Source organism: Myotis myotis, unplaced genomic scaffold (genome assembly GCF_014108235.1).
Source record: "Myotis myotis isolate mMyoMyo1 unplaced genomic scaffold, mMyoMyo1.p scaffold_m19_p_2, whole genome shotgun sequence".
NCBI lineage: Eukaryota > Metazoa > Chordata > Mammalia > Chiroptera > Vespertilionidae > Myotis > Myotis myotis.
In genome coordinates this window covers 169,824,041-169,850,000 of record NW_023416324.1, presented here as the reverse complement: position 1 = coordinate 169,850,000, position 25,960 = coordinate 169,824,041, and the positions used below count along the sequence as shown (strand labels likewise).

The following is a 25,960-nucleotide window of genomic DNA, read 5'->3' as shown; positions in this document are numbered from 1 at the left end:
CATCAATACATCTAGTGCAGTGATGGTGAACCTTTTGAGCTTGGCGTGTCAGCATTTTGAAAAACCCTAACTTAACACTGGTGCCGTGTCACATATATAAATTTTTTGATATTTGCAACCATAGTAAAACAAAGACTTATATTTTTGATATTTATTTTATATATTTAAATGCCATTTAACAAAGAAAAATCAACCAAAAAAATGAGTTCGCGTGTCACCTCTGACACGCGTGTCATAGGTTTGCCATCACTGATCTATTGTTTTGGGGTAAATTAGCAGATATGCAGCCTCTGGAAGGAAGGAGGGTGTTTACACGGCATATTTCACAGTGATTGGATCACTGCTGGAGTGTTGTTTTCATTTCCAATGAGGACACTGGAAAACTGGAACATATTCAGAAGAGGATAACCTGGCTTGTCAGGGGCTTTAACCTAGTCCAATGAGGAATGTTTGAAGAAACTAGGTGTTTATTGTTGTTGTTTAAATAAAGAGAGAGAACTAGATCGAAAGAGATATTCTATGATAAAAAATTATCACTGCAAACATTTGAATAATTTTAATCAAACTTAACAATCTATATTTTCTTCATAAAAAATAAATTTGGGGGGGAACTGCTTTTTGGTAATTCAACCATATAACAGGAAAGCCATTTGAATTGAATGCTTGGGATTTTTTCCTTTCATTGTCCTGATAGAACCCTCTTTTTCTAGCATCCTACCTTGCAGCAGGTACAAACCATTGTGCCTTCCACTCAGCAACCAAGACCCCTCTCCTAGACCCACTCAGCAACCAAGACAACTCTGCTTTGATCCTTATCTAACTGTCTCCATCCCCATAGGGTGAGGATCTCTCAAGGCCAAGACATGTGCCCAACAACAGCCCATGCCCCTTTCCAGGCTACTTGTTAATAGGACCAGTGGCAGACTCATCTGATTGCTTGTTAGAAGTACAGAGTTCAGAACCTCAGGACCCACTCTACCAACTGAATCAGAATCTGATTTTAAATAACATCCCCAGGTAATTCAAATACACATAAAGTTTTGCACTGTTCTAGCCCATCCTCTGGGTACCTGAGACCCTAGACTTCTCTGTCCAAATGGCCTTGCTTTTGCTTTCAGAGCCTGTCCTTCCAATAGCATGCCATGCTGCCAATGGACATGCACTTAGGCATGAAGGGTGACTAAGAAGTTGCCATTTGGAAAGTGGACCTGTGGATGGAACTTGCAGATGTGGGCTGCTTGTTCTCACTTATGTATACAAAGCTGCCCCACAAAAGAACTGAGCACCAGGACTGAGAAATAAGAGGGAGGATCCAAGGTCTCTATCTGTACTGTTGCTCTGGACCTCGGTGGAAATAGAAAGCACTGCAGTAGAAGCAAATCTTAAGTAAAAACATAATCATAAAAGTCCAAGCTCATGTATGCAAAACAGTATTATTCCAACACGAAGATAAATCAAAATATCCCCAAGTAAATTCTAGTTCACTTACCCCAAAGTAAATATGCTCTGGAATGTAGGTAAATCAGTGGCATTTCAGGAAATGTTTGGAGTATCTTAACTTTGTACATAGTTTAGTATTTCACACCATCTTCTTTCTTTATTTCCTCCACCTCCTCACCACTCCACCAAATTTATAATTTGGCAGTTTTGGGTGAATGCAAAAGAAACTAGCAGGAATGCAAGAGAATTCAGAAATTTCTTCTCTTCTGATTTACTTTTCAGAGCTCTGCTTTAAACCTCTGATGAGAGGCACCAGACACTCTGCATACAGTCTTACTATAGTTCCTCTAATTAGGCATCCTTACTTCCATTTTGCAAATGAGGAAACAGATTATGAGGGTTAAAGTGCCTTCCCCAAAATCATGTAGTAAATAAAGGCACTGAGGTTTGAACCCAGGTCTGCATCCTCTAAACTCTATTGCTTTTTTCAAGTGCCCAAAAAATAACATGGTTTTTGTTGTCTGGATTTTACTTGTGATAGGTAGAATATCACCACTTTGGGCAGAGACGGAGAGGATCACTGAACATGCAATCTTGCTGAACACTGAATGGTCGCACAGATTGTGGCCAAGAGGGAAAATGATGTTAGTTTGTAGACTACATCTGTGTGTGGAAGTTAGATAGAAATTTCTGCTTGTCCACATAATGTATTATATGAAATATGTAAATAAATTTCCCCAGAAAATGCTTTCATAAAACATAAAGAGAAAAAATGTGCATCATGTTTTATCTTTTGAAATTTTTTCATTTAAAATTTTTCCAAAGTTGAGAAAGCAAAATGATCACAGTCTTAGGAGCATGACCCCAGGGGAGTATTAGGAGAAAATAGCTGGGTTCTTGCTCTGTCAATCAGAGAGGTCTCTATGCCCTTTGCCTTCTTGGACAGCTCAGGCTGTTTACCAATGGGCCATAGAGAGTTGGGCCAAATGTTTGTGGTAACTGGTCTCTCTGATTGCCCATGTATGTACTCCAGATCTTCTATTCTCATTCTCCCTTGAGAAGAAATAGAAAGAGATGAGATTCAGAAAAATGTTTTTCTCAGAAGCTTTTTTTCTTTCTTTCTTTTTTTTTCTTTTTTTTTTTTTTAACTCAGTTACTCTGTGCCTGTTGAAACTTGGTTATTTGGAATGCTTAAAAGTAACTTCCTTTTAAGAGGGGACATGAAAACTCTCACAAATTCTAGGCCAATATGGTTTGCCAAATATCCTAGTTGATAATAGAGGGAGTTGCCTCAAAATTGTTTCCTTTGTAGTGTGGCATTTTCCCGGGTAGCTTCCCTCTCCTCTCTACACGTAGCAGCCTCTTGGCACTGAAGGGCCCTGATGTAGACCTGTTAGGCCAACATCTTCAGCGCAATTTTTTCAGAGCAGAATTGCAGACATCCTACAAGCAAAACTACAACTCCACTGTCCTGGCTGTTTCTCTAAAAATCTCATGTACACCTCAAAATTGATCAAGGATTCCTCATCCCCCTTAAACAAACATTTTAAAGAGCTCAGTTGTAAACAGTGCAATTCAGAAATGTAGACTAATGATAAACAAGTGCAGCAGCCGGATCAATCTGGTCTAAGGACTGAGTAATTTTGTTTTGTTTGACTATATTTTTTATAGTAAAGACCCTGGGAAAACTGTTTGACCATGTACTACCAGATAGATATTGTGAGGGAAATTCATATCACTTAGACATGAACCCTATTTGTGAACAACTCACTGTTCATTTGGTGGTAGAAAACAAGTATACAGAATTATTTCTTGTGGAAATTATCACTAATGCTGTCAGACAGGCTCAGCAAATTGAGTGGTTTGTTTGGAGCCCTGAGGAGTCATGGTTTTGAATATTGGAAGTGAATGCCTGAACTGCACATGAAAAGCCTGGAATGTCAGGCCGGGAAAGTTTCTGAGTTTTATAAGCAACTGGAAGCCCCTGTAGGTTTCTGAGCTCTTGGATCAGCACTATGGAGAAAGGCAGAGGGTAGACTAGTTCAGGTGAAGAGAGAGACTAAAATACAAATGTGATCTCTAGAATTGTTGTCTCTACATAGACTCACTGGGAAACAAATAAGTGGTTGGTATAAACAAGTGGTGGGTTCCCTTTCTTCCTGGTCCTGTCCATCCATAGGGTTGATGGAATTAGGAGGGGCTGTAGACCGGAGAGACCTAAATCTTAATCCCAGCAACACCACTTACTGCTTCTTGGCTTGTGACCGTGGTTTCCTCATCTATAAAACAGACTATAAGTCTACCTTGTGTGTTTATGGTAAAGACAGGAGATAACAAATGTGGAGGTCTTAGCACACTGCTTGGTACAAATTAGTCTTTGCTCTGATTATGATGGATTATAATATCTTAAATATGCAGTTTATCGTTTCCATGTAAAAATAATACATGCTTATTACAGAACGCAAGAATGTTTAAAACAAAAGTAATCTTATTGTATCAATAGTATTAATATCCTAGTGTATTTCTTTTAATCCGTTTATATGATTTCCACACAGGTTTAGTGCTAGTGTAAGTGAACTGGCATAGAGCAGTAGGCATAATGTTACTTTCCTTGAGACAACTTTTTCCTGTTGCCAGATTTTCATTGATATTTGTAAGGAGGAAAACTGGTGCTTGATCTCTCCTTTCTCTCCCATCATTGCAGACACAGTCCTGCTCCAGCTCTCTACTCTGAGCAACCTCCACCCGCAATGCCGCTAAATGGCCCCTTTGTTAGCCAGCCCTCAGGTCTCCTATGCATTCATATTGTTTGAGTAGCACTCAGGGCTTTGGACAAGGAGACCTAGGTCAGAGTCCTACCTCTGGACCAGAAATCTCTAGGTAAAAACCCTGGCTTTCCCTAGCTCTCTGTCTATGGGCATTTCATACCACCTTTCTAATTTTCATGAAAACAATAATTTTATGAATAACAATGGGCCTATGGATGAGAAATTGTTTTGTGTGCTGTAAGGCACTGTCCAACTAGCAAATATAGAGTATCTACTATTTATCAGACACTGTTAGAGACTTTACATTTTAAATTTTCCTTAACCCTTATAATGCCCTTTTAAGACAATGTCACTAGTTTTATTTAACAGAAGAGAAAATGGAGGTGCTATAAGATTAGAAAGGCTGATAATTTAAATAGCAACTACACTTTGAATCTGTTGAAGGTGAAGTGTATATTCCATTTAAAGTTTCTCTTTCCCCTTTCTTCTGCTGTCATCACCACTGCACCCAACTTTTGATATTATCCTCTTTTTTTTTTTGGCCTCTAGGCTTCTTCATGATACCTAGTAGGAAGCCCACACATGGTCAAAATTCAGCCCATTTATGGCCTGGGAATCAAGGGGGGCATCTGCCTGAGCCATATGCCCTACTCACCTCTACATTCAGTTCCCCTTATTTCTCTAGTTTTGAGTATGGCAGTCAGAAACTAATTTCCTTAGGTAATTAAACTTCTCCCCACTGATTTCCCAGTGGCTTTTCACTAGGTTCCATGTTAGGGGTAGGCTGCTCTAGACCTTTTACTGCACTACCCAAACAACACAAACCCCCACCAAGTTCTACAGCTTTCTTCTGACCTACCTCCCATCACCCTGTCTACTACTCACATGTAGCCCAACTGAGAATGAATAAGATCATCATAAAAATAGAAATCATGGCACATACAATACATTTTATATGTCTCTCCTCTCCCTTTCCCCAGCTAGGTCTTCGTTCTCATGATTTCTTCTGTCTTCAGTGCAAGATACTTGGTACAAGTAAACATGTAGTGAATGAATGAAGCCGTCTTTGATACCCTCAACTTTAAGGGATTGTTTCTGCCTGTGAATTCTCATTACAAGTTTATCCAGAGAAATTTCTCTGGACTTCATGAAGGAATGCTAAGGAATATTTGCTGATAATGTTGCTACTCAGAGCAATTGTTGCACATAACTGGGAGTTACATGCTGAAAGGTTTGAAGGGGGATGAGAATATGAGGCTTCTTGTACAGAATTTGACAATACCAGTCTACTGGAATATGACTCTAAGGCTGACATAATTTTATGTCATCCCCATCAGTGGAGATAAGGTTATTATTTTTCATCTTGGGATCATGGTTGTTTCACTTTGACAGGTGTAGTTTCAAATGTGTAGTTCCAAATGAATCTTCTAAAATATGAGCACTTACATGCTTCAAACTAAAAGAACCATAGAGATTCTTCTCTTTTATCTAAAAATTGTTTACTGTCAACCTCATTGGATTAGCTCTTCATTTAATTAGCATCTGTGCAACCAAAGCTTTTTTCTATAAAATGGATACATTTCTCTTACAGGAATGGGTATGAGCAAGAGGATTTGTTGTTGTTGTTTAATTATTTTCTTATGATTCCAAGAGTAACTTATTCCTACTCTCCCTGTCAATAAGAATTTAGAAAAAAACAAATGAGAGGAAGAGCTACTGGAGTGTTGTAATTGAATATTGATAGCAGCAAACAATCACAGAATGATGGTGAGGAAAGAAGCAGCTGATGTAAGAACTAATGCATTTAGCAGTCAAGAATATTTCCTTGGCTGTGATGAGTCATAAGAGTTAGATTTGTGCCTAGTTGGAGTGTCTTTTAGAGAATAATTAATCCAATGCCTCCATTATTTTATAAAAAGGGTGTCTTTGTCTATTTGGGCTGCTATAACAAAATACTCGAGACCTAGTAGCTTATAAGCAACAGAAATTTATTTCTTACAGTTCCGGAGACTCTGAAGTCCAGGATCAAGGTGCTGACAGATTCAGTGTCTAGTGAGGACCCGATTTCTGGTTCACATATAGCACCTTCTTGCTGTGTCCTCACATAGTAAAAGGGGTGATGGTCTCTGGAGTCTCTTCTGTTTATTTATTTATTTTATTTTTATTATTTTTAATCCTCGCTGGAGGATATGTTTTCATTGATTTCACAGAGAGAGGAAGGGAGAGGGAAAGAGAGAAACATCAATGTGAGAGAGAAATATCTATAGGTTGCCTCTCATCCACATCCTGATCAGGGATCAAGCCTGCAACCTGCGTATGCGCCCTGACTAGGAATCAAACCTATGACCCTTCAGTGTACAGGGTGCTGCTGCTCTTACCAACTGAACCACACAGACCAGGGCTGGAGTCACTTTTATAAATGCACTAATTTCATCATGAGGACTCTGCCCTCATGACCAAATCACTTCTCAAAAACTTTACTTCCTAATTCCATCACCTGGGGCATTGAGATTTCAGCATATAAATTTTGGGGTACACAACATTTAGACCATAGCAAAAGGAAATTAAATCCTAGAGATGCTATGCCTAGCTGTAAGCCACACAGAAAGTTAGTATCAATGGTAGGATTAGATCCAACTTTCATTTTTGAACTTTCAGTTCAAGGATCTTACTACCATAACATGTAACATTTTAAGAATGAAATAATGTAGCATCCAATCTTACAGGCATTCTAACTTATTCTGTGAATTTATTTATTCATTCACTGTCATAAAAGAAGGATTCATTAAGTGATTACTATGTACCTAGTAGTATTAGAGCCATATTTTAGTCTAAGTATTTGCTGTGTGCACACACACACACACACACATACACACACACACACACACATATCCTAACACTGTGATTCACAAAAATCTTAGGTTGTATCTTTGGTTTGACACTTAGTCTTTACCTCAGCCCGAAATATGACCACTTACTTTTAGGACAAGCACAACTGAAGTTTTCTAAGAAGATAAGCATCTGTTTTAGATTAGGTGATTCCATAACATTTTCTGTAATCCTTTTCTTAATTTTTCACCCCCATTTTTTCTGCATTCTGCTTTTGGCTCAATCCTAGGTCTTTCATTCTTCAGTTTAAGTTATTTATTCTTTTAGAGAAAATAATAAAGTCAGCCACCCTCTGAGAATTTCCCATATTCATTAAGTTATCCTAAGGCTTTAGCTATAACCAGTATAATAAAACATTATTTTGGTCTTTCACCACAGACATTAATTTATTGGGACATACAAGGACCTTAGAGGTGATCTAGTTCAACTACCTGGTTTTACTGATGGACTACAAGAACCCAGAGATAAGTAAATGGTTCAAATTATTCATCAAGCTAGTAGCAGATATAGCCATTGAACTCCTCACTGTTACTCAAGATTCTTACCATGGTACCAAGTGCCCCTGGATTTTCTCTTTATGAACACTGCTGAGCTAGGTTTACTTTATCACTTACCTCTCCCTCAAGTAATATACACATAGAATTTCTTGGTTACCCATGTCAGTAAACAGTTAATCTCACTGAGCCCAAGGCCCTGGAAACTTCTGGGAGGGAGCCAGGTGAGCAAAGAGAACAGATAAAGGCAGCACCTGCCGATGGGTTTGGAACAGCCTGGGGACATGGAGAGAATGTAAACACATTCTGCAAATCTTATTGTCTGACTCTGTGCCAGCGTCTTTTGGGTTCCTGTCATGGAAAATATTTCGTCTGAGGTCATTCAATGAGCAAAGGAGCACTGAATCCCTTCCAGGGTGCCAACTCAGTCCCCCCTTTTGTACAGATTAAATAAGCAAGGGACTAACATTTCATGGGCCTAGAAGGCCCACCTTTCAACAATACAGCCTGAAAGGAGACATTAAGAAAATATATTGTGTTGTTCTGAACTGCTGTCTCCCCTTCCCTGCCCTCCCTCCTCCTGCACCGCCTCCCTCTGTTTGCTCACCCATACTTACAAGCACACGCCCTGCATTTAGAGCAAGAGTTAATGTCTGTGCTTCCTCATAAATCTTGCTTTGGGGCCTTGAGCTATGTTTTTAATTCTGTGGTGGAGCTTTGAGATTTGAGATGTGTAGAAAAGAGGGGGCAGCTGACAGAGGTAATAATGGCAACTGCCATTTTTCCTCCTGGGGAGCCTGGACTCTTCATTCAATTCTTCTAATAGGTAGTTTAAAACTTCAGCCCAGTATCTGTGAAGGCCAAGAGGGACATAGAGTAGAAAGTCAAAGGGAAGGAAGTTGGCTATATTGTGCTATGAGAAAGGATGTGTGGCTTCTCTCCAAAGAAAGAAGAATGTGTGGAATGAGCAAATTAACCCAGACTGGTGACTAGCTGTCAGATTTTTCTAGTTTGGCTAAAAAATTCTTCAAGGAGAGGAGTCTTTCCTGATAGAAATACGTTCTTGTATTACAAATCTTCTTATTGAAGAAAATCTCACCTCTGTTCAACTTGCAGCTCTCTCTCTCTGTTGTTAAACTGCATTTATTTTTCATGATTGGTTCTTCAGCACTTCTATGATAGTTTCTTCTGTGTAAACCTTATCTTTTCAACATGCCTTTCCATTTATTATTTATTTATTTATTTTTGATGAAAAAGGCAAATTGTCTTTAGGATGTTATGATGATTTAAAGTGTAATTGCTTAGGCCTTCCACCATGCCAACAATTGTATTTGAGTAGAATTCTGAGCCTTAGTCACTAAGTAGAATATATAATTAATGTGACTAAAGGAAGAACTCTGATCTGTGAAAATTCTGGTCTTCAGTTTATATATCTATAAAACGAAAGAATTGGAAACACACCTCTGAGGGGCCTTCCAACTTGTTCATGACAAGAACCCAGAAGATGTTGGCACAGAGTCACACAATAAGATTTTTAGAATGTGTTTACATTCTCTCCATGTCCCTAGGCTGTTCCAAACCCATCAGCAGCCTAGGATACTAAAAAATATGTCATAAATCCCCTTCTTCCATCAAGTTCTGATTTGTCTTTATAGACCCCTTCCTCTACTCCTATACCATCCTGTGAGATTTTGATGTTTACTAAAAATGAAGAGTAAGAAGTGGGAATGGAGGCCAAATACAGCTGGTTTCCTTGAGTTTAGAAAGTGGGAACAAATAGGTTATAATTGTAAGAGAGTGAAATGCTCAACCTCTCTGACTCCATCTTGTTCAAACCTGCTTTGCTCCCATGGCCTTCAGGTAAATAACTTCTTGCATATAGACCTGATAATCACTGGAGAAACTGTGCTTGCAGCTTGAGTTTTACAAAAATAGCCCCTTACCAGAAAGTGCCTCTCCTAAGGAGATAAAGGAAATATGTACTGTTTATCAAAGATTTGCAGGTACCTCTTGACCACACTTACACCATCCAGGGTCAACAAACTAAGCACGATCTTTCTTGAACCCCTGCTGGAGCCCAGATATCTGCGGTCATCAGTCACCTCTTTCTCCTTCCATTTGCCTTTCCCTTGACATAAAAGAAGCCTGAACTCTGTACTTTCTTAAGATGGATTTGAGAAACCACTAAGTCTCCTATTTTCTTGATTGATGCTTTCTCAATCAATAAGCCTTTTCTTACTCCAAACTCTGACATTTTGAGTTTAGCCTTTGAAGCATGGCATACATGAGCTTTGGACCAGTAACACAGGGATAATGCTGTTTCTCTTCCCCCTTTTTATTTTATTCCACTAGTAGTTCTTGATTCGGTGATCTGATGACACCTGGTTAAAGTCTTTATCCTATTTCCTATTAACTTCATCTATTTCTACAAAAGAAGTTTTAAAAAATTGCTATGAGAGTTAAATAAATTTTAAAAATATGAAATCTCTAACAGTACACAATATGCATTATAATACACACTACCACTCAATATTTGCTAGTTGGACAGTGCCTTACAGAATAAAAACACTTTTATTAGTTATTCTCTTGCTTCTTATGAAATTACTACTATCTAAAGATCAGAAAGTTGGTGTGAAATGCTCAAAGACAAAGAGCTAGTGAAATCCATGGTTTATACTCAGAGCATAATTTTGAGAAGAAAGCTACCAAATTTTTCTTTGCTTAAATTTTGACACCTTCTATACCTGGGATTGTACCCCAACTTTGAAAATTCAGCCATAATAGCTCAGTGAGAGATACACAGTCTTCTTACCCTGATGACATAACGGTTTTATAATTCCCCTCTTATTTCTTGTAATACCTTGTTTTCCTACAATCTCAGAATTGCTAATATTGAGTATATATAAAAATCTACAGTTCCACTTGAGATAGAGGTTTTCTTCCTGACCTTTAACTAGAATTCCTGAGCAGGCTTTTTGCCCACAAAAGATGGCAGGCTCCTTGGGGCAATTCTTCTAACTCTGTGTCTAATTGGAAACAAGGCTATGTTGTGTAATGGCAGAACTTTAACTTGGAATGTATTTTGTAACTATAGAGCAGAATGGTGAAAATACCCCTAAACAAGGTTTTAGGAAACTATGGCTCTCACCAACTCGGGCCTGTGTATAGTGATGCATTGGAAAAAGCTCTAGTCCTTTCTGAGTCTCAGTTTTCCCATCTCCAGAAAAAAGAGACTGGGTTATAGCTTCCAAGAGCCTTTCTAGTTCTGACATTCTATAGTTTATAAGCCTTAAACTACTATTCCTCTATACTGGCCAATTGCTGTTTTTACATGTTTGTGAAATAATGTGGTAGATGCTAAAGTTCCCTAGAAGTCATGGGACAACACTTGGTGTAGACTTTGCAGTAGAGGATATGTTCTGCTGGGGAAAGGAGGGCTAATTTGATGCCTCTAAATCGAAGAAGCCATAACTCAGAGGCTTCTTATGCATCCCAAATCCTTGACTTTGTGAATGCTAGTAGCATCATGACCATAGCTGTCTACGTCATTCACCCAGAGTTAGTGAAGCCTTGAATGTCACCATATGGAGATACTCTAAAGAACATATGGGGAAACAGATTCAGAAAAAGAAATAAGCTTTCCCATGTTTACACAGCATTAAGTGTCAAGACCAAGATTCTAACACTGGACTACCTGCCATCCTGTTCACTGAACTTTTTACTCTACCTTACATAACTTTCCTCATGGTAAGCACAAGGAATTCTTTAACAAAGCATCCCTGGTCATAAAGACATCATATTCTCCACAATTGCCCTACTGACATTTGACAGAAGAGGAGATGATAGATTTTCATAGTACTCTGGTACTCAAGGCTTTTTTGAGAAGTAACACCTTAGTTTTACCTTTGGAGAGACTATTCAGTTCTAGATTTATCTTTCCATCTATCACCTCTGGAGCTCAGGTGAGAAGGTTGGCTGAACTTGTATGTTTATGCTATGTCTCTGAAAAAGGTCATTGCCATACTCAAATTGATTGTCTTTTTAGAAATAGGTTCTCTCTTGAATTTCATGCTTAAGGGGTTTCTCTAAGGTGAAGGAATATAAAGTGTACTCATTAGATAAGCTATCTTGGCAGATTTTCATCCCTTTTGGATAAAAGCAAAATTGCACCCAGTACATAAATTGACATATGAAGCAGTAAATAATTGCATTGTGCAAGTTGTTTTAATGGACTCAAGTCAGAATGTTCCATTAACCAGCATATAGGATATTCATTGAGCTTTGGGTTTATTACCAGGCAAGGGGAAACAAATGAAGGAAAGTACAAGGGGGATGATAAAAGTCAGTAAGCACCTGAGAAGGTGAGGGGTTAGGAAGGGAACTTCAGAGGTATGTACAATATTTTTCTTTTTTTGTTCTCTTCTTCATCTTCTTTTTTTCTTTTCCTTTGCTTTTCTTTCTGAGCAAAGAATTAAGTATAAGAAAATGTTGGTGTCAGCTTCCAAATCATCAAAAATCCGAAAACTAGACAGCAGAATGTGCCAGGCTCTCTTCTAACTTTCCTTTTGTAAGAAGCAGCTGAAGGACAAGCCAACTGAATGAAGGGTGCTATATGTTTATGTGTGAGATGTTGTTTATACACATCTCTACATGAATAAATATTCAGAAACCACAATAGCATTCCCAAAGGAATTCATCCTTAATACAGGAAGTCACAATTAAGGGACCACAATTAAGCTCCAGTTTTTCATTCTAGATCCCAGGATTTAATTTCTAGAAGAAACAAGACCTCTGTGATATTCCATGGGGCTGTTTAGAATTACAGATAACTTAGCTTGCCGAATGCCAAGCTCCTGAGCTTGGCTTAACCTCTAGGGATCTCTTTGCCATCAGAGATGCCTAAAACCATAAACCATGAATTTTGATGGGCATATGCAAAAGTAGAGGCCACAGAACTTACAAATTTGTCAATCATTTTGGCCATACTCCCCTGCCACAACTTTCTTCCCACCACTCCCAAGATGGCTTTTTCTTGCTCCTCATTTGAATTTATTAGATGAACAGGCCTGGGCTATACCAGAGACTGGCTACCTCCTACATACTGTGGACCAGAACTGTGAGTTTTATGGAAAAGGGCAAGGGCAGTCTCCCTGTGAGCTTTGACATGTTTATTGCTGAAATTTTGCTTCTCAAAGATCAGATATATCTTCATATTTGGGAAGTTCCCATTTTTGTTTTTATTTTCCTCTCAGTTCTTGTTTATATTTATGGCTCTGTGGAAATCTTTGTCATTTCCTTTTTCTTTGAAATCATCTCTCACCTTCACTGTTTCAGTTCCTGTCCCACTACCTTGACTCTTCCTTCTTTCTTTCTCTTTTAACTCTTACCATCAGAATGTTGTCATGAGGTCAGGGTTCAAATGTCCGTCCCTAACATCTGTCCAACCAGGCATTTCCATATAGAATTCTCAACAACACTTTGAACTCATCATGTTTGGAAGCAAATTCATTCTTTTATTCTTCTATATTTTTGGAACAATTCAACTGTTTGATAGTTAAGCCACTTATCTCAGCAACAATATAAAGGCTAACTGAGTTAGTACATCCTTTTCCCACCCTTGATTTTTATTTTAATCTAATGGAATGGCTAATCTAAAGGGAAACTCCTTTTTTTTGTAGGAGACAAGGAGAAGGCCTTAGGATCTACTGGGGGAGTCTGGAGCAGCAGTCTCTCTTATCCCGTTGGAATCCATGGTCCACTGAGGTGCCTTATGCTACCTTCACTGAGCATCCTATGAGATATACCAGTGAGCAGTTCCTGGAAATTTGCAAGGTAAGAATTCACTCTTGGGTTAGCTTTGTCGCTACAGTTTTGTGCTTCTAAAGCATGTACAGTAAAAAAAATAAATAACATAAGATATTACATGGGGTTTATATAGGTAAAACCTCAAAGAGGTTTATATAAGTTCTTAGTAAACAATGGAGCTGTTTTATATATTTTAAAAATATATAATATTTATATTATCCATACCATGCTATTTCTGTCTTGCTAATTTCTTAGCAGAAAATCATAGTGTAATATTGTTTAAAAATTGCAATAGTTGTTTGTCTAACTGGGCTTGTTACTCATAGGGTGCATATAATTTTCTATACATAATTAAATTCTATTTTATTCAGAGGAGTGTGGATAGTGTGAAGTATGAAGTATGCTTCTGTAGTTATATTTAAGTCAGTTTTTTTCTCTGCACCTTGGTTGTCTTATCTCTAAGTGGAAATAATGAACACTGACCTTCCCAAACTCATTGGATCATTGTAAGGTTAAATGAGATAATGTGTAAAAAAAATGTTCTATAAGCTATAAAGCAATTCACAGTATTTTATGCCCTTAAATCTCATCTCACCAAGTAGATTATAAATGTATATTATAAATGTATTGGTGGCAGGTAGAATTACTGTTACTATTCTTTCTTCTTCCCCAGGGAAACATAAGCTAAAATACTCTAAATAAAATTATTGGAGCCATACATGCAGTGAAGATCAACCTTGACATTTTCAACAAAACCTGATAGACATATACAAGTTCATTATAGGCCTAGACATTCTTGCCTTCACTATCCTTTCTATGTTTACCTTCATGTGCTGGCATCCATCTCAAATATCACAACTCATTTGATATAAATTCAGAACATGACAACCTGCATGTAAAGTCTTCTGTGGTTGGATGGTATCAATTGCATTTCTTGCATTATTTTAAACTAACTTATTCATATAAGTTTATATGTATATCATAAAAAATATTTTAAATTGATGCCCCCCTATCCTAAAAAGGATGTGAGGCAAAATGTATATGATGAGAGATTGGATGGGGTCTTCAGCATCCTTTAAGTTGATTGAATTCCATTCTGCTCTCAGGAAAAGTCAATGGTCCTCTCCAGATTTAGGCAATCATCTCAGGGATTTATGGTCTACTGCTTAATCTGGCTCCAAGCTATTGTAGGACTAAATTAGTTCATTGTATGGATAATGTTTATACTCTTCCTGCTATAATCCTATTTCACAATACCTCAACCCAAGCATCAACAGAAGCCCAGAAGCTCCTAGCCTCACTCTTTACCACCCAACATCAACAAAACAAAATAAAATGAAAACCAATAAGAACAACATAGCACATATGCAAAGGCATTTATGTGAAAGTAGACTCACCGGGGGCATCAGGGAGAGAGTTTGGGAGTTTACATCATTATAACACCCCAAACTTCAAATGGAATATCAGATATTCATGTTTTTAAAAGACCTTATGAATAATAACACCCTAATGAATTGCTCCATAGTCCTCTTTCCTCTTCTCTGTATCTTGCTCTTGCCACACCCCCAAGTCTTGTTTTATTTTTTCTTATTAACAGCATAAAGTAGTTTATCTGTTTCCTTTTTTTTTTCTTTTTGTTAATCCTCATCCACGGATATTTTCCCATTGATTTTTAGAGAGAGTGGAATGCAGAGGGAGAGACAAAAAGAGAGGGAGAGAGGGAGAGAAAGAGTCATCAATGTGAGAGAGACATATTGATTGGTTGCCTCCCAGGCATGCCCCTACCAGGGCCTGATCAAACCTGCAAATGAGGTACATGTCCTTGACTGGAATTGAACCCTGGACTCGTCAATGTGTGAGCTGATGCTATATCCACTGAGCCAAACCAGCTAGGGCTAACTGTTTCTTTTTTAACACCAGCTATTCCAACTCAAGAACTTAATAATGTAACTTACCAAAGCCATTTCCTACCTCTAAAGAGAATCAAGTTCTAGCCATTAAAATAATATATATATTTTTAATGAATAATAGTTGTATTTTATTTTAAGTCAAAATAAATACCAACTTAATAAATAAATAACAGCAATGACCTTTGTGATTATATTCATCACTTCCTGGACCAAGACTTCTTTTATTCCTCATACCTTGTGCATCAAGTACTTATTCTTTGAGTGTCCTTTGCTAGAAGAGATTTTGGGTGAAGGATTAAAAAACAAGCTCTATTTATTACAGAGAAATGCCACTGTATTACTCTAATTTCTGTTAGTGTTTTGTTTTATTCTGTTAATAAATAAACACAATCAAATAATTTAAGAAGGAAGTTGAAAACTAAAATATTGAAAGGGGTATGGAATAATTATTTCCCAAATACCCATGGATGTAATTAGTAAACTGGAACATTAAATTTTCCTCAGGCCTTTCTAATAGTCAATGCTACAAAGGAAATTTAATGTTTATATAGCTCTTGTTGGATAAAAGTAAGAACAACAGAGAGAGTAAGTGAGTGTGTGTGTGTGTGTGTGTGTGTGTGTGCGCGCGCAGTCCCCTACATGTGTGGGCTTGAGCATAAGGAATGGTTGGCCAGTTGGTTTGTTGGTTTTCTGTTGATCAAACTACTTTGTGGATCTGTTAGGTGTGTTGCTTTTAAGGCTTTTCTTCGTTATTCTTCCAAACTCTTTTTTTTTTTTTTTAATTCCTGGCAACAGTTTGGTTCTCTCTTTTGTCAAGCCATTTCTTAATTTAAAGACCACCCAACTCCCAACTCTGTAGGAAAAAAAGTGATCTCCATCTGGGATGTGTGATGATGAGTATTCTGATCCAGTTCTTAGAATCTTAGTTTTTCTTTTGTTGTTGGTTTTTATGTCACAATATTATTTATGTTTAGGACATTTTCCAAGACTGGCTTTGATTAAGACCTAATTATCTTAACATAAAAGAATAAATAAGAGAAAGATAATTCTGGGGATATAGAATACCTTTTATATGAATATTTTGGCATAACATAAGATATTAAAAGGATAATGTAAATTAATTTTTCCATTTTCCTTATGAATGAAACAGTAAAAAGTAGAAGAATATGGGGGAAATTGCCTAACTAAATCAAATAGCTGAAATAATGAAAAACAACAACAACTATGGCACAGGAAAGGGAATCATATAGAGCCGAGTTATATGCAGTCAAAATTTTTAACTTATTTACACTCTAATGGAATAACTTAATATTTTTAAAAATCCAAATTTATTTTTACTCAGAATCTTTTCTTCTAGGTTCTCTTTATTCAACACTTATTTTCTCACACCTACAAAGCACAGGTATTGTAATTATTGTTAAGGATACAAAAATCAATGAGATAATATTCTTCCCTTTGTAGAATGTATTGCTTAATAGAGGAGGCAGATAAAAATACAAAGCCTTTTAAATGAATACTGATTGACTTAAACAGAAGTTTGTATCAAATGAAGAGGAGTGGAGGCACATGAAGGTACAAAGAGTGTTCTTAGACACAGAATAATTCAATTGAGCTGGAGTTTAATCTTATATATTTGCCATGATAATTCTCATAGTTCAAAAAATATGGGGTAGGATAAAAGTAAGTTTATAATTGTTCATATGGAAAATAATACAATATTTAATAAATAATAAATACAAAAATAAACTCTGAATACTCATTACTATAAACCTAGTTTTGCCTCATCTTATAGGTATGTGTGTTTAAACTAAGGTAGAAGTAGTAGGATGAAAAGAAGATGAAGACATTTTGAGTTGTTCAGAATATAGAATCAATGAAAGAAGATAACTGGCAGTATATATAGGTGAAGAAGAAGATTTCAAATATTTCTGGCTGAGTAGATGGTGATTCCATTAATTTAAATGGAGAAATCTAAAAGAAGAGTAGGTTTGGAGGTTCACTTTAAGACATGAATTTGATGTCCATGGAACATGGAGTAGAGTTGATGGTCAATCAGTTAGAAATTTAGGTCTGAAGCTCAGGAGAAAAAGCTGAGCTGGTAACATAGGTTTCAGCATTGGGTCAAAGCTAAGTCTTGGGGATGCTTGGTTAGGAAGTTACCCTAGCAAAGAACATGAATGGACACAATTTAAAGTATCTCTAAGTCTCACTGATCAAAAAATCTCAATCACATTTATGCAATACTATGTCAAAATACATTTTCTAAAATCCATCTCGCTACAGCATTCTACATCTGGCAAATATGATGGTCAAATGGTCTCTTTGCAGACATTCTTGCTTATTTCAGAACCTCACCAACATTTTCCAATCTGTGTAGATACTATGCATTATTCATATAAAACAGTTGTGAATATAGGAAATAATAGTTTTTGGCATTGATTACATTATTATAAGATATAAACATATTATGTAATCTATATACATAAAAAGCTAATATGCAAATTGTCCCTGCATGAGTTTGAACAAGAGACCAGGAGTTTAATTGCTCGCTGTGATGTGTGCAGACCCACCAGGAGCGGTATGGAATGAAGGAAGGCCCCAGCCAGCAGTCAGAAGGCCCCGATCAGCCCTGATCACCAGCCAGACCTAAGGACCCTACCCGTGCACGAATTTCGTGCACTGGGCCTCTAGTATTATATAATTATATATTTTATATTTATTGATTACAGTTTGCATATTTTCATGTAATTCACTAACAAAAACCCTGTGTGAAAAGGTAGCGATCTCAGTTTTAAAAACGAGGGCACTTAGAGTGATTAAGTTGACCAAGGTATTACAATGAAATAGTTATATTTCTACACCAAAACAACTTGCTAATATGCAGAGAAATGTGTTTAAATTTGAAGGAACTCTGTGTATGTGTATTCATATTTATTGATATGATATGATATAATATGATATGATATGATATAATATTATACATTATGACCAGGCTAAACTATACTCCATTGTTTGATTAACTTAACATTTGTAACTTGTAGTGTTATCTCCCCTCTTTTAACTATTGCCTGGCTGGGTTTTTGTAGTGTGTGGAGACTAGTGACTAGTGAGAGCTCAGTGCTGGTGAATAATAGTGAATGGATCAGGGAAGCTTTACAGCCAAATTAAAGTGATTGCATTTTCTTTTTATTCTTTTTCTGACATCTTTACCTTTCTTTGTAAGGAAATTATGAAAGAGAATCAATATTTTAGCAATTAAATGTGACTTTTATCCTTAGCCCCAATAAGAACAAAACAGATTTTGCCCTCCAGATACTTATAGTAGAAAGAGAGAAGGTTAAAAAAAAAAAGGAATTAACAAATTATAACTGAATGTGCTAAGACTGTTCATAGAGAAATTCCCAAGGTTTTATAGGAGCCCAGAAGAGGGAACAGATAAATCCAAAAGTTAACAGGTGACATAACATTTGATATCATCTCAAGGCGAGTGATTTAAGCATCAAAGAAGATGGGGAAGACATTTTAAGTAAAAGGAACATGGTTAGAAGCTGCAAATTAGAAAGGTATATGAAATGTTCTTGGACAAAGAGTAGTTTGTTTTAGCTCGAGTTTAAAGTGGGTGTGTGTTGATGGGAAGGTTGAAGGAATGAAATAGGATGAGTATGCAAATTAGAATGTGTACAGACCTCACTTTTTTAGGAAAGGAACTTCTGCCTTATCTTCCTTTTCTCTCTACATACCTGGTCATACTCATAGTCACAGTGTCTCCATAAAGATAGCTCCAAGTAAAATGTGCAAGAAAGATATAGACATTTTGTCCAGCTGTGTAACTTCCCAAGTGGTTTCCAGTGTTGGGTATTGGATGGACTTAGTCTGTATCCTAGCATGCTTCACTTTCTGCATAGGAAGACTGAAACTTATAGCCTGCAGGCTTGGAAAACCTGCTCAGCTGAGAAATGTGGGAGTGCAGGCATGAAACCACGTCTCTTTACCCAGTGTAAACAGGAAGCAAAAGATGGTTGTAATAAGGAAAACTGAGACTCTGGGCAGTGGACTGCTGGCAGAAAGCACTTGAAGCAAACCAGGTGCCCAGTCACTCAGCTGGTAAGCTGGTAAATAATAGTTGTAAAGTCAAAAACATTCAACACTCCCCACCCAACACACACACACACACACACACACACACACACACACACACACACACACACACACTGCTATACCTTATCCTACCAACACATAGCCCCTATGTAATCGGAGTTGTTAAAATTTGACCCTATGTTTTTGAGACTGGAATAAAAGAAGGAGGCAGGGGTGGGTGTATAAAAGCTTTTAGAGGAAAGTATGTGGCTGGTGGCTTTCATATCAGATGACACTGTGTTTTTGTCACACAGATTGAGTTCGGGTGCTTGAAACACTCAAAAGGCAGCTTGGGGACTTGGCCTTTTATCTGCCTCTCCTTCAATATACTGCTTGTTCTGTTTTCCAGGCCCCTCCTCCTTTTAGAGGGTTCATAGAAATGACTACAAATAAAGTGCATCTGGCTCTTTGTCAGTTCACTGAGTATAAAATAGTGTCATCTTTTTCTTTACAGCGCTTAGATTCTGAGCCTCAAAGGATTCTCATGCAATGAAGCTTATGATGAGAACTGAGGAGGCACTTAGTAATCTCATTTGACAAACATTTCTTAATGTATAAAAAGGCATCTTGACTATCCAGAGGGTGCTGGCAATGGAAATGTTGAGGTGAATTGTACCTTGGTATTTAGGAAATCATAATTTGATGATGATGATGATGATGATGATGACGACGACAATGATTTATTGACAATGTTTATTGGTTATTAGCTGTAGACTTCCTTTATGGCCCTTTGCAATATGATTCCAAATTTTAGCCTCATCGCATTTTACTTCCCCAACCCTTCATGAAGTGCATGAGCACGTGTGTACACACACAAAGAGCTTATATACAAACCCTTTATTTCAGTTAGTTTAATCCTTACAAATTATGAGTTTGATCCTATTAGTAGCCTTATTTTATAGAAAAAAGATACTATAAATTTCAGAGAGGGTCTAGAAAAATTAACACCGCTAGTGATTGCCATATTTATAACTTAAGACCAGAACTATTTGATTTCAATACTCACATTGCATCATGCTATACTTTCTTTAGGTAAGTGGTTCTCAACAGAAGATGATTTTGCCCCCAGGGGACATTGGACAATGTGTGGAGACAATTTTGGTTGTCATACCTGGGGTGGGGTGCCATTGGGATCTAGTGAGTGGAGGCTAAGGATTCTTCCTAACTTTCTACAATAGAGTATCCTCTCCGTAAGCAAAGAGTTATCTGGCTCTAAATAACAATGGTCTCAAGGTAGAGAACCTTGGTTTAGTTGTATAGATAGGCATACATGCTTGTTATTCTAGTTCTTAGAAAAGTGGATGAAATATTTGAGTGGAGGTATAAGTGAAATATAATAGAATAAAAAATAACTTTTGCCATGACTATGTGGGAAAGCATTGTGGGCAAGATAGCATTTAAGCTTGGTTTTTATGATGAATAGAAATGTGGGCACTATAGATGTTGTGGATGGAATAGCCAGAACTAAAGGTTCCTAGGCAAGATTAGTACTCTATTTTCTTAAAAGACAAAAAACATTTCAAGATAAAATCTTACTTAGACCCCAAATATATAAAACTAATAAAAACAGAGCAGGTCTAATTGATTCTATTGTAGGAACTTAAGCAGGTTACCTGCTTGGCTTCTTTTCTTCCACACCCTCTCCCCAAACCCTCAGGATTCTATCCCAACATTATTAATAAGAGAACTTCCTTTTTTCTCAAAATAATCCTGGTTTTATGATAAACTATATTGTCACCCACTCAATGATGGAATCCAGTGTTCTAAGGAATGTGGTTTGAAAATTATTGAGTCTGATTTTTTCTCTCTCTACCTTTAGAAAATAAGGAACATAAATTCTTGCCTAAACATTAGAATTTTATTGCTATTAATAACAGTGTTTTATAGGAGAGAGGGCTTTAGGGCTTAAGTTAAGTGACCTGAGTCCAAGACCTTTCTCAGCTGCTTTCTAATTATTTGGCATTCGATAAATCTCTAGAACTCTTGGGCCCTCAGTTTACCTATTAGACTCCTTTGCATTGTCCCCAGTGCTGAGCGTATTTTCCAACAGAAGTTCATTGACTTTGTTTATTTCTAACCCCTGCGCTTTATCCTATCTTGTTTAGGCTACTAACTTCACTTATGGGTATTGTTCTTGACTTCTGGGTCTATAATCATTGTTATGGAATTTTTAACTATAGACATGGACTTTTCATCTGCATATCTCTTCATGCTTTAGGCTCAAGTATCCAGCTGGCTATTGTAAATCTCTAAAGGGCTTACTGGTTAAACACTTCAAAAACACATCTAAAACAGAATCCTTGAGCACTCACCACCTCCAACCCCTACTCTCACAGGCTTCTCCAACTCAGTAATGATAGTACTACCATTTGATAGACCAAAAATGCTAGATGTCATCTTTGATTCCTCTAGTCTCTCTTCACCTCCTATATTCAATGATATCAGCAAGTACTATGACTCTACCTTGAAGAATATCCCCAATTCAACCAGTTCTCATGTTCTTAACTGTTATCTGGTCCAAGCCACAATCATCTCTTGCCTGGACTGCTGAAGTGACCTCCAAACCCATTTTTTAGATTATTATTGTATCACTTGTTTAAGAGCAGAGACTATATCTTCTTTGTTTTTACATTTTTAGAAGCACCCAACAGGTATCTCGTTCATAATAGACTATCAGAAAACATGGGTTAAACTGACTTCTTAATGTTGCACAAATTATCCTATATAATAAAAGGCTAACATACAAATTGTCCCCTCAACTGGAAGTTGAACTGGGAGTTGAACCAGGAGTTCGACCAGGGGGCAAGGCCAGCCTATAAACTGCCCACGGCCCCTCCCTCTGACCAGCCCAGCCCAAATTGGCCCTGATTGGGCAGGGCCAGCCAGACCCTGTACATGAATTTGTGCATCAAGCCTCTAGTGAATAATAAAAATAAACAAGATAAGGCAGATGATTTTATGTACATAACTTGTTAAGTGATTAATTACTTAGTGATAAATTAGTGATTAATTTACTAAAAGACTAACAGAAGCAACATTAACAATTCTAAGAAATGATTCTTGTTTAAGAAGTAAGAATCACTGTAGCTCCCAAGAGTGGTCAACTTTTGTAAGAATTGTTTGGGGCAGGGATTCATCTGGACCTAATCTGCATTCACTAACTCTGTGCCTTCTTTTCCTCTTCAGCTGTCTGGGTTCATGTCTAAGCTTGTTCCAGCTATCCAGAATGCCCTCAAGAGTTCCAGTGGATCTGGAGGAGGAAAAGGACTGATGGTGTTAACTGAACCCATTTTGATTGAGACCTACATGGGACTGATGTCATTCATTGGAAACCGCAACAAACTTGGCTATTCCCTTGCCCGTGGGAGTATTGGTTTTTGAGATTCTTTTTGATGTATAAGTACATCATTCATAGATATATAATTATTGAAGATTCTTGTTCAGCCCACCATATTTTTGGACTGAAATAATTAACTACTTTTAAATAATAGTACATGATTTTAAATATTTAGTATCTTAGAAAATCTAAAATCTTGATTATACCGATAGAGGTACCCTTCAGATCTTATGTGAGGATAATCAAGTTTCCTAAAATGAGAAAATAAATTCTCCTAAACCTATTAAATAATGTTATCAAGTGAATACCTGATCATAAACTCAGGGCAGATGCTCTGGGTTCCTGTTCCTCTCTCCTCTAAATGAAGGCATTTTTCTAGGCCTTGATCTTTAGCCCTCTGATTCTGATCTTCTCTCTCATTGGGTACTCACTATTATATTAAATACCCTTCTTATGAGAGTGACTTCCAAATCTACATTTGCATCCCTTATATTTCTTTAAGATTCAGTTTTGCATTTGTGTCTGCTGATCATCTATATCACTGTTCCAATGGCCTCTCATATTCAACATCTTCAAATGCCTGGATTTCTCTGTGGCATTTTCAGGGACCCAGTCATTATTCTTGAAATCCATGAGCTTTGATTTCTTTAAACTCCTTGCCAAATACATCCCATATAGTATTTGTCTTAGTCAGTCTGAGCCACTATAACAAAATACCACAAATTGGATGGCTTATAAACAACTGAAATTTATTTGTCACAGTTCTGGAGGCTAGAAGTCTGAGATTAAGATGCCAGCATGGTCAGCTGAGGGACTCTCCTGAGGTTTCAGACTTCATTATATATGGCAAAGGGGCAAAGCTGTCCTCTTGTGCTGCTTTTATAAGGGCATTAATATATGCCCTCGTGACCTAATCACTGCCTACTGGCCCCACATCAGGCTTTAAGATTTCAACATATGAAATTTGGGGTGGGGGATGGGAGACACAAACATTCAGGCCATAAAAGTACCACATCTGTATGTGACTTAGCATTATACCCCAATTCCCAGATGTCAGACTGTTCATTTTTCTTTAAAAATTGTACATATACTTCTCCTTTCCATCCCCACAGGTATATTATTAGATCAACATTTTCACATTTTTGAATTCTGCTCACTTAGAGAATGGCCATAGTCTGTTTTTTGTTTTTGTTTTGCTTTTTACAAGTCATAGCCTTTTAATTGGGATCCTCAATTCATGGCTAGCTTCTGATCCAATCTGCTCTTGGTTGCCAGATTCATAAAGCACAATTTGATCATATCAGTCTCTGCTCAAGAATTTTCAATGGCTCATTTCTGTTTGTAGTTTTTTGTTCAAACATTTTTTTTTTAATAGCAGGCCCTTCTGTTTTAATGGATGTCCAATATGAAAAACAGATAGAAGTAGGGCCACAATGATTAAAGTAGAAGTGGTGATGCCACTAGCCTCCTTCTTTTGGAGTCTTAGAGGGAGGTCCCTGTGGAATGTTTATGGATCCCAAAGGTTTTTGAGGTGCATCCTAACTCATTTTGTTTCCATTGTTCTTTTTCCTTTTATTTCCTCTTCGTATTTCCTTGACTTGTGTCTCATTTTGAACAACTTGAGAGATTATCTTATCTTTTCTCAATTCTTCAAGTTTCTTGTATTTTTTAAAATTCCAATTTTACCTTATTTTTAATTCATTTTGAATGTTGAACACCAGATACATTATTATAATCAGCTTTTTACCTGTCGTAAGACTCAAAGTTGAGAAACTTTGGTAGGAATTCAAATAAAAAAAATTCAGGCATATTTTGTGTGTGTGTTTTGCTTAAGTGGTATCTATTTTTTAAGTTTTTAAAAAACTTACTTCCTCAATTCCTAAGATTTGTCCTCTGATACATTCACAAACATCAATTTGATGGAGGTATTCAGAACCCAAGCCTTGAATAAACCTCATTTCATTTTATCTTTGTTTACTTCCATTAGTATTTCCCTCCCTCTTCTCCCCCTTCCCAGCATCCACTTCCCCACCATGATAGCAAATATTGTTACAATCCCCAAGGCAGGGGACTTCTATTCAGACTGTAAAAGGAAATGTTGAAATTTTTAGCTGTCCTGTCAACAGTAGTGGAAAGAAAAGTCGTTGGATTATTTTGGCAGTGGTTCTGAAGTCCTCATAATTGGCAAATTAATATGACACTGTTGCCTGAAAATCCCCATTTGCCTCAAGATAGTGGCATTTGTTGGCAGAAGCATCTGAAATGTCCAGCCCTTTCTCTTCAGTTACCATTTAAGGATCAGCCTGACAATTGACTTCTCTCTGCATAGTTGTCCTCTTTGTAACCTAAGCTGGACTGTTCCCAAATGACCTTCTAAAGGACGCATTGTAACATTGTCAATGGAATTAAATCAGAAAAGATGAGAGGAGGTAGAGTCTCTGAGCCTTGAGATCCAGTCTGTAACAATAGAATATGCATTTAATCTCACTGAAGCTGTTCAGTATGCAGAACTCGGAGATGATAACAGGAGAACTGTCTTCACATTTCACAAAGACTCTCGAGAGATATGCTATAAAATACTAAATGTGGCCTAGGAAGCAGGACTATGATCAGAGGATGAGAGAATACAGGAATTTGGATAGTAATGTAAAACAAGAATAAACTTCTTAAAGTTAGAAATGTCCAAAAATAGAATGGGTTGCTCCTAGAAAGAGTGAGACCCCTATCACTTGATGTGTTCAAGTAGAGACAGATAAAGTGGATATTGTGAAAGGGATTGCTGAAGAGACAATTGATGTAATCCTTTAACCTACGATTTTTATGATCCTCCAAATCATTGTTGCTATTGATTAGATAATTAAACTCCTTTTTGTTTGAAAAGAGTTAAATCAGTCAGGTGAGACCTTGGAAAAGTATTTTAACTTTCCTAAGGTTTAATTTTCTCATCTGCAAAGTGGAGGCAATAATAACTCTGCCTTTTTCATAAAGATCTTATGAGGACTTAATGGAATGAGGTAAGTTATTTTATTAAAGAAAAGGCATTAAGTACTTGCCTGCAGAATGATGTGACTTTTGCAGCAGAAAGTAGGGTAACATCCAAAAACATTAAATTCAGTTCTCCCTTAGAATGATTTCTTGGTCATGGTAGACCCATTGGCCATCTTTTTCTCTGGCGACACT

The 25,960-nt window shown here is 37.1% G+C and overlaps 1 protein-coding gene across 2 annotated transcripts in view; it reads left to right on the top strand.

The window, feature by feature from the left end:
• TPRG1 (tumor protein p63 regulated 1) overlaps positions 1–24,590 on the top strand; it is a 139,218-nt gene extending 114,628 nt beyond the window's left edge. For both annotated transcript variants that reach the window (XM_036350738.1, XM_036350739.1), the window contains 2 exons: positions 13,270–13,423; positions 22,630–24,590. In XM_036350738.1, coding sequence (XP_036206631.1) covers positions 13,270–13,423; positions 22,630–22,824 — 349 coding nt within the window. In that variant the 3' untranslated portion in view covers positions 22,825–24,590. The remainder of the gene's footprint in view (positions 1–13,269; positions 13,424–22,629) is intronic.
• Positions 24,591–25,960: the final 1,370 nt, after the last annotated feature.